This window comes from Galeopterus variegatus, unplaced genomic scaffold (assembly GCF_000696425.1).
Source record: "Galeopterus variegatus unplaced genomic scaffold, G_variegatus-3.0.2 Scaffold2848, whole genome shotgun sequence".
Taxonomy (NCBI): Eukaryota; Metazoa; Chordata; class Mammalia; order Dermoptera; family Cynocephalidae; genus Galeopterus; species Galeopterus variegatus.
In genome coordinates this window covers 93151-107611 of record NW_007728959.1, presented here as the reverse complement: position 1 = coordinate 107611, position 14461 = coordinate 93151, and the positions used below count along the sequence as shown (strand labels likewise).

The 14461-nt window shown below is 44.1% G+C and overlaps 1 protein-coding gene across 2 annotated transcripts; it reads right to left on the bottom strand.

The window, feature by feature from the left end:
* Positions 1-1187: 1187 nt before the first annotated feature.
* Positions 1188-4222, bottom strand: LY6K (lymphocyte antigen 6 complex, locus K). 2 transcript variants are annotated; one of them, XM_008583178.1, is made up of 3 exons: positions 3370-4222; positions 2764-2865; positions 1188-1537 (listed from the first exon to the last, which is right to left on the bottom strand). In XM_008583178.1, exons 1-3 carry the CDS (start codon positions 3512-3514, stop codon positions 1257-1259), a joined length of 528 nt encoding a protein of 175 aa, XP_008581400.1. In that variant the 5' UTR covers positions 3515-4222; the 3' UTR covers positions 1188-1256. The 2 variants fall into 2 exon arrangements, with proteins under 2 accessions (XP_008581400.1, XP_008581401.1); XM_008583179.1 differs by lacking the exon at positions 3370-4222 and adding an exon at positions 3005-3120.
* Positions 4223-14461: the final 10239 nt, after the last annotated feature.

Genomic DNA, 14461 nt, shown 5'->3' with positions numbered 1-14461 from the left:
CCTGTGGTTGACCTTTTACCTCACTTGCTCTTTCTGGGTGAAGTACCCACTTTTGCCTGCCATCAAAAAAGTGGTGCTCCCTGAACTCCAGCCCGGGAATCCGAATCGGAAGTAGCTGGGGCTCCTGTTACTGGATGAAGACATGAATGGCAGGTGGGAACACAGAGACCCTGTGATGGGCAAAGGGGCGTGCACACAGGAGGAGGCCAATGGGTGCAGGAGGTCCTCTCCAGTCCTGGAGTTGCTGGCCAGCCCTCAGGGACTCTCCCTTCCCACTGCCCCCAGAATGGACTTTGGCCTCAAGTTTAGCGGGTCCAGATATGACCTAGATGACCCTGTCCTCCATGTCTCAGGAATAGAACAGCAACTCTTTCTGGAAGGTTCCCCAGGCTGCCCCACCCAGCAGCCTCCCTGTCTCAGACTAGGTGGGGGCTGGACAGAAAAGTGTAGGCAAGTGGGAGAGGAAGGTGAGCAGTGGTTGGGGCGCATCCTGCCGGACACTGAGTCAACACCATGGGGAGAACATATTTTGTGCAGAACTTTGAATCAGACTTCTCAGATCTTTGGATGGCTTCATCTTCATTTTAAAGCGAAAGAAATTTACCCCGCTGCTGTCTACCTGGCCCAAGTTTTAGATGTTGGACAAATACATGTGGGAGGATTCGTGAATCCATGCACCCTTGCCAATTGATGGGTGAAGTCTAAGTTCATTCAATAGAGTTCCTTATTTTCCGTCCCCTGGAATTGGGTAGGAAGAGTTGAAGAACAGCAGCTACGGTGCCTCCCCCATCAGAAGAGGGGTATCCCCAGGATGATGCCAACTATTCGCTCTCCCCCGCCCCCCAGCCCAAGGCTGAGAAGCCCTTCACTGCAGAGATGTCTTACTCCCAAGTCATCCCATTTCCTCCAGTGGTCCTGGGTCACCTGAGCGGTCAGAAGCATGGAGCACATACTCTTCATGGGTGTGACTTAGGCCCCCCTCCCCATCAATACTGAAGCCTTTGCAGGCTAAGAGGAGTAGAGAAAAAGAGTGATTGTCAGCAACAAACAGAGTTATGAGTTGAATTCAAAGAGAGACACTTGTCAACAAAATCACCACCAGGAGATGTGGACTTGCCCTGAATGCGAGCTGAGGAGCTCCTGGGGCTTACAGCCAACTGGAATAACTGGGAAGTCAGACCAAGAGGTAATCAACGGAAAACATGTTTAATGTGACAGGTTCCAAAAGCGTGCAGTGAGTCCATGCACTTCCTGGCTCACAGCAGGCAGAGGCCGGACATGGATGCCAGAGCCAGGAGCATCACCAACCCCACATTGCCGCACCTCATCTCGCTTGCTCTCCCAGCATGTTCCCTGAATGCCGTCTCGTTGACTTTAGGCCCAGCTTCATTGCACAAGTTTTCTGTACAACACTTCACGTATAAGAAGGGCAGAGGCTTCAAGAGAATAAATGGCTTGGCTTTCGGGCGGGGCATCTCAATCACTGGACAGTATTGGGAGCATGACTTTGCAACCAAGAAGAAACGTGGAAATATGCCTAACAGGAAACAAAGGCAGAGTGAGGAAATCATGCGAATCCAAAGCCCCTACACCAAAGCCTCACCCCTTGGGGACCCCTCTCAGAGACCCACACTCTTAGGAGAATCTGGGGGGAGTCAGGAGCTGTCCTGAGGAGAAAGAGGGTCAGGCCTTTGTGTTCAAAGCTGCTTCGGGAAAGGGGTGGCTGTGTGCAGTGTGGCCTTCAGGTGCCCTGGCCCTGGCCTGTCCATGTGCACTGGGTCTGGGAGTCTCTTTTAGGAACACACATGCCCTCTGTACCCCAACTTTTCAAACATAGCGTTGGCTCAGGCCTTTGTGCCCACAGACAGACACATGGGGCAAGGGACTCCTCCCTGGCCTGTCCATGTGCACTGGGTCTGGGAGTCTCTTTTAGGAACACACATGCCCTCTGTGCCCCAACTTTTCAAACATAGCGTTGGCTCAGGCCTTTGTGCCCACAGACAGACACATGGGGCAAGGGACTCCCGCCCATCCTGGCCATGGTCCAGGGGTTGGGGCTGGCCTCTCAGTGGGCCCGACTCAACTGTGGGCTGGGGAGCACATCTTATTACCTCACCTCGTCTTAGACTTCATGTGCAAATCATTTTTCCATGTTAACTTATAAAGTCCACACTGGCTAAACTGGGTCTTAACCACTGCCTCCATGTACAACAAACTTTCTAAAACAGAAGACTGATTAACTGAATTTGAATTCTCAAGCCCTGAAGACACCACTGTGGGCAGAATGTTGTGGGCATTCAGATTCCCCTTGGGGGAGGTGTTCACGTGCCCAGAAGTTCTTCGGTGAGTAAAACATAGAGCAGTGGTCTCCAAACTGTTTAAAGCAGGCGCACTTCTGGGAACACACGTTTACCCTTCACCCCGATCTCCATACATCTCTCGCAAAACCTATCTAGACACAGTGGGGCATTTAACATTAAAGCTTAAGTTCTCATTTAACAATGAATGAAAATAAATCTCTATTTCTTCCTACCCCCCAATTTCTCATCTCCACGGCTGTTGAGGTGTGCCTCCCTATGCAGCCCCAGACCTGGGGAGCCCTTCCACCTGCTTTGAACCCCTGGACTTCGCTCTTAAATTTTTTTTTTTTTAAAATCACTTTATATTAGTTATTCTCTATGGGAGAAAAACTAGGCAGACCCTAATTCCTGGAAGTATGCTATGAGCCTGCCTGTGGGGCCCCACGTGAATTGCGACACTTACTTATGACAACTATATTGCAGTACTGGTCATCTGCTCCACAGACCTGCGAGTTCTTGCAGTCGAAACTGTTCTCTTGCTCGCAAATGTGACAATTTATTATTGCTGTGGACGTGGGGAACAAAAAGGAGAGGAGAATATTACAGTCCCCACTGCTATCAGGTGAATGCCCGTCACCCCCCGAGCTCATCCAGCACCAGTGGGTGCCCATCTTTCCTGCGCCCCACCGCCCACCTGGTTTCACCTGAGTTCTTTGTGTTCTCTCCCAGGGGTTCCTGCATCCACGTGCAAGGCGTCTGACCTGGCCCCCTCCAAGCACGCACATACATCCTCACCTGGACACAGCCCTGCCCCCCGACAGACACATGAGGCCACACACGCAACCCGCATCTCACCTCCCCAGCCCACCAGACCCTGGCGCCTGCCCACTCCCTCGGCCCCGCCCAGCCCAGGAGCCCCCGCGGGGCTGGGAGAGCCTCCTCCAGCAGCCTTGGCTTCAGCCTGGCCTCCCCAGTGAGGCAGGGTCCCCGAGCCGACAGCGGGGTCTGGAACACGAGCCAGGGTGCCGCCCGACCCAGGGGGCAGAGGGGCCGAGGGCGCGGGACTCACGCCTGAATTGCGGCTCCGGCCTGGTGGCGTTGGTCCCCACGCGGGGCAGGCCCAGGGCCAGAAGCAGGGCGAGCAGGAGCATCCTCCGCAGCGGCCGGCTCTGCAGGGGAGGACCGGGGTCAGCGGCGCCGGCCCGAGCGTCCATCCCACGTGTGAGCGCTTGTCCGCGGCCGCCGCGCCCCCTGCCGGCCCAGCTCCTTCTGGAAATTTCGCCGCCTCCTGCAGCCACCTGCAGCGCCCCCGCCACGCTGGAGGACGCGCCCTCCGCAGCCTGGGCCCTGACAGCTGGGTCTTTCCTAAAGGACTTTGCGGTGCGTAGTGTCCCGTGACCCAGCTGTGACCTGGTTTATTTAAATGGCCTCCTTTCGCGAACGTCGTTGTCGATGCTGTTTTACATTTGTACACAGTGCTGCTGTCGTCCGTAGTGTCACTGCTTACACATGCAGGTGCACCGGGAAGGCCACCTCCCAGGAACCAGGTGCACAGCCAAAGCTTGCGTGTATTTGCACTTCAGACGAGTATGCCCAGTCGCTGCATCCGGTCACTGGACAGTCTTGTCCCCCCGCCACTGAGAGACACTGGCCTCTTCCCGTGCACGGTCAGCAGAGGTGCGTTCTTTGTTCATCCTTCGGGTTTCCACCAGTCTGACAGGTGAGAATAGCATCCTGGTGTGTTTTTATTTTGCATTCCTTAATTATGAGTGAAGTTGAGCAAGTTTTTGTATTTGCAGTGGATATTTGTATTCCTTTTTATGGGATCTCTGCGTCTGTTGTCCGTTTTCCTGTTGATCTCTTTATGCACTGTGAGATTATTCTCTGTCAGTAATAAAATTCCAAAAAAACTCTTTTTTTTTACATTTGACATCAGTCTTGGTATTTTTGCCAGGGAGAAGTGTTTGTGTCGTAGGCCATTTGGGCTGCTGTAACAAAATATCTGAGACTGGGTAATTTATAAGCAACAGAAATTTATTTCTCACTGTTCTGGGGCTGGAAAGCCCAAGATTAAGACTGGCAGGTTTGGTGTTTGGTGAAGGCCCCTTCCTCATAGATGGTCTTTATAGGTGTCCTCACATGGGGGAAAAGACGAAAGACTGAACTGCTTCCCTCTAGCCCTGTTATGAGGGCACTAATCCCATACAGGAGGGTGAAGCCCTCATGGCCTAACCACCTCCCCAGGGCCCCATCACCTTGGGGGTTAAGTCCCAACACACATTTTGGAGGGACACATACATTCAAACCATAGTACCATGACTTATGTGTTTGAGTCATATTTTAAAAAGTCTTCCACCAAGCAAGGTTATAAATGAATCCTCCCATAGTTGCTTGGTCCATTTGGAGCTTATCCAATGTCACATTTTGTCACATGACTGCTCAGTTGTCTCAACACCACTTATTATCAGGTCCATCCAGTCTCCTGAGACGCTCTCCAGCGCGTGCATCTGGTTCTCTTTGTGGATGTTTGCATCTTTCCCCGGTTGTGCCTGTCGATGCAGACGCCAGCAGCACACTGTTTCAGGGCTTGGGTCTGCAGATCACAGTTTCCTGTGTGCCGGGCCCTCATTGTGCTTTCAGAATTTATTGTTGCTGGATCCTTCTTCAGTTTGTCTGGTTAGGAGGTAGAAAGCCACAAGAGAACATCTCTCCCACCCTAATGACAGCCACAGCAAAACCAAGAGAAAGCAGAATGACCTACAGATGTGTGGCTTTTCAGCCCACCCAGAAGCTGAGGTTACAAGGCAACCAGGTAAACAGAGTTCCAAAGAGAGGCAGAGCGCTCTGAGGAGAGACGGGGCCTCCAGCGAGTTCCCTCTGCGCAGCGTGGGAGTCAGCGAAGAATGCTGTGGGAGTGGACAGGAAGAAACTCCACGAGCCAAAATTGTGACGAATTCTTAAAGATAAGTGTAGACAAACATGAAAGTATAGAGACCTCAGGAACCCTGGACACAAGAGAATCGAAACCTACTGATGAGTACTTTACACAGGTGTCTATCAGGTGCTCACAAGAAAGTCTGGGGGCAGGGAGGACACCAGGGAGAGTCCTTTCAGGTACACACAGGCACAAAACCCTGTTCTGTTCCAGGCCCTTCTTGCATTCTAGGCAAAAGCCCTGAGCCCCTGGGCAAAGCTCCACAGCATCTGGGGGAGGGGAGGTGAAGGCCATGTGAGGTTGGGTGAGGGGAGGGAGCCCGGTGGGCCCAGAATAGCCCACGGATTCACAGCAGAGCTCTGTGACTGCTGGGAAGAGCAAGAAACGTTCCCACCCAGGGCCCATCACAAGTATAAGGCAGCGTTTGGCTGTCTCCACAAGGAGGGTCAGGATGCCAAGGACATGGGGCCGAGAGCCTGAGACTGAGGCTGGACCCTGTTCCCCACCATGGGTGAACCCAGCAGTCTACCAAGGGGGGCTAGTGTGTGAGAGACCTTTCCTCTGTGACACAGATGTGCAACGTGTAGCAGCGAAGGAAACCCCCCACCAAGGCCACACAGTAGGCAGAAGATAGTGCCACCCCCGTACTAATTTGAAGGCTGCGGTTCTCAGAGGGTAATATAGCCACAACACAACTCAAATCCATTTACAGGAGCATCAGAAAGATGAAATACTTGGGGATAAACCTAACAAAATATGTGCAGGGTTGTGGGGTGAAAGCTACAGAATATTGTTGAAGAACTACGGAAGACCTGAGCAGCGGAGATACGCACTGTTCATGGACGGGAAGATTTAACAGTGTTGAGACATCAGCTCTCCCTAAATTGATCTGTAGATTTATCCCAATCCCAATCAAAATCCCAGTGTAGAAATTAGCAAGTTTATTTTACTTTTTAAGGTAAATTTTATTTATTTATTTTTATTTTGGGGGGTACTCTTTTTTAATTAAAGCACAATTGATTGTACATATTTGTGGGATACAGAGTTGAATATCAGTACCTGTGTATGATATGTGATGATCAAGTCAAGATAATTACTATACAAATCTTTACAAAACGTAATCGTTCTTTGTGACCCTTAACCAATTTCTCACTAACCTCCTCCCCCTGCCCCTTTCCTACCTCTAATAACTATAGTTCTGTTCTCTCCTTTTGAAAGTTCAAAAATTTGAAAGTTCAAATTATTGTGATTGTTCTTTCTTTCTTTCTTTCTTTTTAATTAACTAATTTATTTTTTAGCTCCCTCTTATGAGTGAGGACATGCAGTATTTCTCTTTCTGTGCCTGGTTTATTTCATTTAACATAATTTTCTCTGAGTTCATCCATGTTGCTGTGAATGGTAGTATTTCACTTTTTATGGCACAGTAGTATTCCATTGCATATCTATACCACATTTTGCTTATCTAGTTGTCCATCGATGGCCATCTATGTTGGTTTCAACTCTTGGCTATTGTAAATAGAGCTTCAATAAACATGGGAGTGCAGGTATATTCCAGTGGGTATACATTCAGCAGTGGGATTGCTGGATCATATGCTAGATCTAACTGTAGTTGTTTGAGAAACCTCCACACAGCTTTCTGTAAAGGCTGCACTAGTTTGTAGTCCCAGCAACAGTGCAGGAGGGTTCCCCTTTCTCCACATCCTCACCAGCATTAGTTATTCTCTAACTTTTTGATAATAGCCATTCTAACTGGCATGAGGTGATATCTCTATGTGGTTTTGATTTGCATTTCCTTCATGCTTGGTGATGTTGAGCATTTTTTCATGTGTCTATTGGCCATTTGTATGTCTTCCTTTGAGAAACATCTGTTCAGCTCCTTTGCCCATTTTTTAATTGGGTTATTTGATTTTTTTTACTGTTGAGTTGTTTGAGTTCCTTGTATATTCTGGATATTAATCTCTTGCCAGATGTATAGTTTGCAAATATGTTCTCCCATTCTAGGGGTTGTCTTTTCACTCTGTCGATAGTTTCCTTTGCTGTGCAGAAGCTTTTTAGTTTGATATAATCCCATTTGTTTATTTTTTCTTTAGTTGCCTGTGCTTTTGAGGGCTTATTAATAAAATTTTTGACAAGCCCTACATCCTGAAGTGTTTCCCCTATGTTTTCTTTTAGTAGTTTTATAGTTTCAGGTCTTATATTTAAGTCTTTAATCCATTTAGAGTTTATTTGGGTATATGGCGATAGAGGTACAGGTCTAGTTTCATTCTTCTGCACATGGATATCCAGTTTTCCCAGCACCATTTATTTAAGAAGCCCTCCTTTCTGATTTTAAAACTTAGCTTGAAAAGTGAAGGACCTAGAATAGACAAAATAATTTGGAAAAAGAAGAGGAAAGTTGGAAGACTTAATATCAAGTAGTTTAAGACTTACTACAAAACCACAGTAACTAAGACAGTGTGATGCTGCAGGAAGCTTAAACCTGTAGATCAACAGAACAGAATAAAGAGTCAAGAAATGGACCGACACATGTGTGACCAATTGATTTTTGACACAGGTGCTAAGATAATGTGGTACTGAAAGTATCAAGAATCGCCTCTTCACCAAATGTTGCTGGAACAATTGAGCAACCATATGCAGAACAAAACAAAAGAAAACAACCTTGACTTTCCCCTGACCTCACATCATACACAAAAACTAATTTGAACTGGATCATAGATCTAATTGTAAGAGCAAAGATATAAAACTTCTAGAAGAAAACAGGAAAAAGGTTTGTGATCTTGGGTTAGTGAAGGAAGTTTTAGATAAAACACAAATAATGAACCACACAAGACAAAATGGATAAATTGGACTTCAATTTAAAAAAAAACAAACCATGTGTTGTTCAACAGATACTTTTAAGAAAATGAAAAGATAAACCATAAACTGGGAAATAAAATTTTCAATGCACACAACTGATAAAGGTTTGTAACTTGAACTTGTAGTTACAAGTCAATAAGAAGACAAACAATTGAATGTTTTTAAAAAGTACAAAGATTTAAACAAATACTTTACCAAATATGTATGTGGATTGTAAATAAACATGAAAAGATGCTCATTGTCATTAATTATTGGGGAAACACAAATTAAGACCACAGTGAGCTTCCACAGTCTGCACACTACAGTGACTGCAATAGAAAAGACAACCTACAAAGTGGTTACAGTTTCAGAGGCTAGGAAGTCCAAAGTCCAGGAAACACATCCGGTGGTGGTGACAGTGACCCAGGGGTCTCACATGGCAGAAGATGGTGGAGGAAAGAGAGCGAGCAACTCATGCATTGTCTTTTTAAATCCCTCAGAACCACGCCTCTCACCACCATTTTTAATCCATTCACTAGGCACTGTCCTACAATCTAATCACCTCCCCAAGCCCCTACCGTTCAATTACCATAACAGGATTTCCCATCCTCCCAACAGTCACCGTGTTGGGAGGATGGGAAGTCATTCAACCCTCATTGAGTTTGGAGGAGGGACATTCAATCCACTACTTATAGGGGCTATTGAAAGAACCCAGGAACCAACTAAGTGGAGTCCCTGATGGCCAAAGCTGGATTAATTTGAGCAAGAAAATAAAAAAAAAATAGTGCTGAATTTGTTTATAGATAAAATTCACATAACCTAAAACTTACCATTTTCACCATTTAAGATGTACAATTCAGTGACTTTTTACATTTGCAATGTCGTAAAACCATCACCACCATAAAATTTCAGAAGATTTTTATCAGCCCCTAAAGAAGCCTCATATTCATCAGGTAGTCACTTCCAATTTCCACTTCCCCAGCCCCTGGCACTCACTAATCTGCTTTCTGTCTCTATAAATTTGCCTCCTGTGCATATTTCATAAGAATGGAAACGTACGGTATATGGCCTTTGTGTCTGGCTTCTTTCCCTTAATCTAATGTTTTCAAGGTCCATCCACACTGCAGCGCGTATAAGTACTGCATTTCTTTATATGGCTGAATAGTATTCCATTGTGTAGTTAGATTACATTTTGTTTATCCATTGATCAGTTGATGAACATTTGGGTCATTTCCACTTTTTGGCAATTGTAAATAATGCTGCTATGAACATCCATGTACAAATTTTGCTTGAATTCATGTTGTCAACTTTTTTGGGTGTATGCCTGGGAGTAAAATTGCTGGGTCACATGGTACTTCTATGTTTAACTTTTTGAGGAACCACCAAACCGTTTCCCACAGGGGCTGAACCATTCTGCAATCCCAGCAGCAGTGCACGAGCGTTTCAGTGTCTCTACATCCTTACCAACACTTGTTGTTTTCCTGTTTTTAAAAAACCACAGCCATTTTACTAGATGTGAAGTGGTGTCTCATTGTGTTTCTCATTTGCATTTCTTCAATGACTCATAACATCGGGCACCTTTTTATGTGCTTGGCCATTTATACATCTTCTTTGAAGAAATGTTATTTCAGGTCATTTGCCCGTTTTTAAATTGGGTTGTTTGCCTTTTTGATATTGAGTTGTAAGTTTCTAAAATATATTCTGAACATTAGATTGTTATCAGATATGTGCAAATATTTCCTTCAATTTTGTGGGTCATCTTTTCACTTTCTTGACAGTATCCTTTGATGCAGAAAAGTTCATTGTTTTTATGAGATCAAGTTTATGTATTGTCATTTTTGTTGCTTGTGACTCTGGTGTCATATCTGAGAATCCATTGCCAAATCCGAAGTCATGAAGATTTATCTCTATGTTTTCTCCTAAGAGTAGTTTTAGCTTCTTACACTTACATCTTTGATCCATTTTGAGTTCATTTTTGTTTATGGTGTGAGTTACACATCCACTTTTGCTCTTTGCATGTCTATATAAAGTTGTTCCAGCATCATTTGTTGAAAAGATATTCTTTATTCATTGAAAGGTCTTGGAATCCTTGTTGAAAATCGATTGGCCGTCATTGTATGGGTTTATTTCTGGACTCTGTCTTCTGTTCCTTTGGTCTACATGTCTGTCTTTATGCCAGTACCCACAATACTTTGATTAGTGTAGCTTTACAGTAACTTTTGAAATCAGGAAGCATGAATCCTACATTGTTTTTCTTTCTAAATTTTTTTTTTTTTGTCTGTTTGGAGTCTGTATTAGTCTATGTTCTGTTGTTTATAACAGAATACCTGAAACTGGGTAATTTATAAAGAAACAAAATTTATTCATTACAATTCTGGAGGCTGGGAAGTCCAAGGTCCAGGGGACACACCTGGTGAGGGCCGTCTTCTTGGTGGGGGTTCTGTACAGACTCCCATGGCAACACAGGGTATCACATGGTGAGAATGGCATGAGCTTTTTAATGTGCTCTCTTGCTCTCTTTATAAAGTGATCAGTACCACTCTCCAATAACACATTAAACTATCAACCCATTACTCCATAAGGAGATCAATCCATCCATGAGGGTACAGTCTAATCTCCTCTTAAAGGCCCCACCTCTTGAATACCGTAATTGGATTTCCCACCCTCTTAACACTGTTACAATGAGAGCCAAGCTTCAATGAATTTTGGGTAGACACTCAATCCACAGCAAAATCTCTTGTAATTTTATATAAATTTTAGGATTAATTTGTCCATGTCTGTAAAAATGGTGAAAAAAATTCAGTAGGGATTGCATTGAATCTGTAGATCAATTTCGGGAGCATTTTTATCTTAACTTTGATTTCATTATCATTTCTCTTATTATATATTTTTTAGTGTTTTTCTTAGCAGTTGCCCTGGAGATTACAATTACAATTTTAGTTTATAAGAATCTATTTTGAATTAATACCAGCTTAATTCAAAGGATAGTTTTGCTGAATATAGAATTATTGATTGAGGTTTTTTTTGCCTCAGAGAATATGCGTCGGTGTCCTTCTACTTGAGTTTATCCTATTTGGAGTTTATGGAGCTTCTTGTAGGTGTAGATTCATTTCTTTCATCAAATTTGAGAAGTTTTAGGCCATTATTTCTTCAAATATTCTTTCTCCTTCCCTCTGTCCTTTTCTTCAGGGACTCTCATTATGTGTACGTTGGTACAGGTGATGGTGTCCCTTGGGTCTCTTAAGCTCTGTCAATTAATTTCACTCCTTCTTCCTTCAGATCCTCAGAGAGGGTCATCTCAATTGACCTATCTTCATGTTACACCTCTTTTCCCTGTGTAACGGATACAAAGACAAGAATTACGTGAATCCTCAAGCACTATGTATGCACTGAGGCCCGGATGGACTGCACTTCAGTCATTTCTCCATTAGGAGGAGCAAAACTGAAAGGGGCAGCTGCTTCCAAAGTTAGCCTCTCCCTTCTGTTGTAAAGATAAGGAAGTTTTACAAGAAAATTCAGTTTATTTAACCATTACGAAGACACAAGGATATCGTCAGAATTATGACTAACAAATGGAAAACTAGTAACGCCACTGAAATAGACAAGGTGACATTCCATAATGCAATTTGCAAGAGATTAAGTCGATCCACCAACAAAAGCTTGATCTTAGCAAAGATTCTCTCTTCTTACAGCAATTTCCCAGTATCTTCATATATAAATCAGTAGCTTGTCTGTCCTTGAGCCAGTAACCTTGCTGTGCTACAATTCTCTATCTTACAACAGAGACTTTTAGCTTGGGGAAAAATTTCTGTCTTTTGTAAGGTTAACATTTTATATGTACTTTAAGAATTTAGGCTAAACCCGAAACTACAAGAAACTAGGCCTTGAGAAATCTATTTGCTTTATAATGTAAGTATTCGACACATCTTCACATTCATGGGTTCTTCTGCCTGCTCTACTCTGCCATTGAATTTCTCCAAATTTTTCATTTATTGCACTTTTCAACACTATTATTTTTATTTGCTCCTAAAAAATAATTTGTCTCTTTATCCATGTTCTCTACTTGGTGAGCATCATTTTCATCATCTCCTTCAGTTATTTGTATATGGTTTTCTTTAGCACTTTGGGCATATTTAAAATAGTTGATTTAAAGTTTTTGTTAGTAAGTCCAATATGTGGGCTTCCCGAGGGATGGTTTCTCTGAGTTTATTTTTTCCTGTGTAGGCCACACTTTCTTGTTTCTTCACATGATTCATAATTTGTTGTTGAGGTCTGGGCATTTTGAATATTACAATGTGGCAATTCTGAAAACCAGTTCTTTCTCTGCAGGGTTTATAGCTGCTGCTTGTTTGTGGTTGTTGCTCTTCATATGTTGAGTGGCTATTTTGAACTAATTTTATAAAGTCTGTAATGTTTTGTCACATGTGGCCACTAACATCTCTGATCCATGAGTGTTGTGGTCAGCTAACGATTCAACATAGGTTTCCTTAAATGTCTAGAACCATAAAATAAGTTTCCTACTCTTTGCAAATGGATGCTATGTGTGTGCTGGAGAATATCTTCAACCCTGAGCCAGGTGGTCTATGGCTCTGCCTAAGCCTGCAGTTTCTGCTTGCACAGGGCCTTGAAGTCAGCTGAAGGTGAGAGCTTAGGGTCTTCAGGTCTTTCCTAAGTGTGTGCCCAGCTCCGGGAAGTGGCCTTCTAGATTCCCAGCGATCTGTGGGGGCTTTTCAAAAGTCTTATTCCCCAGATCGTCTCGTTCCCTGGCCTCTCCTCCCAGCCTTTCTGGTGTGTCTGTTGTTTTCCATACTGCTGTTCATTGCTCCAGGCAACAGCAGCCAGTGAACTTGCCTTTTAATGTTCGTGACAAATGCCCCTCCGGTAGCTGCCTCTGCCCTGGGAGAGTTTCATGAAAAACAAAATAAAGTCAAGCACTTTGAGCCATCCTTCAGAGAGCCACCGGATAGGTCAAAATAAATAACCACAATTCTTTGAGAATAAGGTCTGTTCTATTCCCCCAGTAGTACAAACCTGTACCAGGATTGTAGACTGTTGGCTTCAAGGCTGCTGCTGAGCAGGGGTTGAAGGAATGACGTCAGGATACATTAAAATTCCACAAAGCTCTCTCACTGAGATACAGCAGTTTTTTCCTCATCATTTTCCTGATTTCTGGAAACTTTTGTTTTCAGAGTTTTGTGCTGCTGAGCAGGGGTTGAAGGAATGACGTCAGGATACATTAAAATTCCACAAAGCTCTCTTACTGAGATACAGCAGTTTTTTCCTCATCATTTTCCTGATTTCTGGAAACTTTTGTTTTCAGAGTTTTGATAAAGTTAATTCTGATAGTTTTTGCCAGTTTATTCATTACTTTTGTGGAGAGACAGACCTTTGTAGTTCTCTAGTCTGCCGTTTTCAATGACATCAGTGATAGTACCAAATTTTAATCCAGAGAATAAAATGAATATTCATGGGTTCATGCAGACATAAATAAATAAATACAGCTCTTCCTCACAATGGAATACTAGTTCATACACGTGGAGGAAAACAGAGAATCGGCATTATGAGCCCCACAGGAACGATGCAGACAAGATCTATGAATGGATGCTAAAATTAGTGAGCATGAGTTTGAGGAGAAAGATAATTTTTATAGTTTCAGAGTATCTGCCCCAAGATGCTTATCAACTACCAAGGGAAAAATAGTAACTGCAGTGGAGAGAGCTAGCAGATGCCACCTAAACCAAGTGATTATGGATAACTTCGTCAGTGATGTGACCATGAACATGATTGTGAGAAAATAGAATAGTTTAGTCAGGCCCCCTCACCTCAGGTCCAGTTGGGGGTGGTGCAACACATTCTTTGTGAGCTAGTTGTGTGGGGGTGGAGTTAGTGCACATTCACGCCCATGTATTTTTTTAGTTTTGTTGCTATCGTGTGTTCTTGAACTTGTGAAGCAGCCTCTGAACTGCTGGATGGGAGAGCTCATGTCTAAAAACAGAGCATGTTTACTTCGCTGGCAGCTGCTCAATTTTTCTTTGGACTTTGCTGGTAGCAGTGGAGTTTCTGAGTTTCTCTTTGGACTGTCTAGCTCTTAGATGTGTGTGTGCTGAATAAAGCTTATTATTCCTTCACCCAAAGTTCCAAGGACCTTTCTTCCAGTTACCTAGCTCATAGACCTGCGTGTGAAGGGTTTGTGACCCAGCCTGGACAACAGGCTCGAGGGGTCTGTGAGCTCCAAACCCAGCCCTAGCTCTACAATGATGAACTCCTCGGGGTGGTGCACCGAGGTACGCACAGCATCGTTTTTGTGGTTTTCTTGAGAAAAGTGTGTAAACTCACTCCAATCACCAGAAAAACCTCAGACAAAGCCAAACTGAGGATCATTCCACAAAAT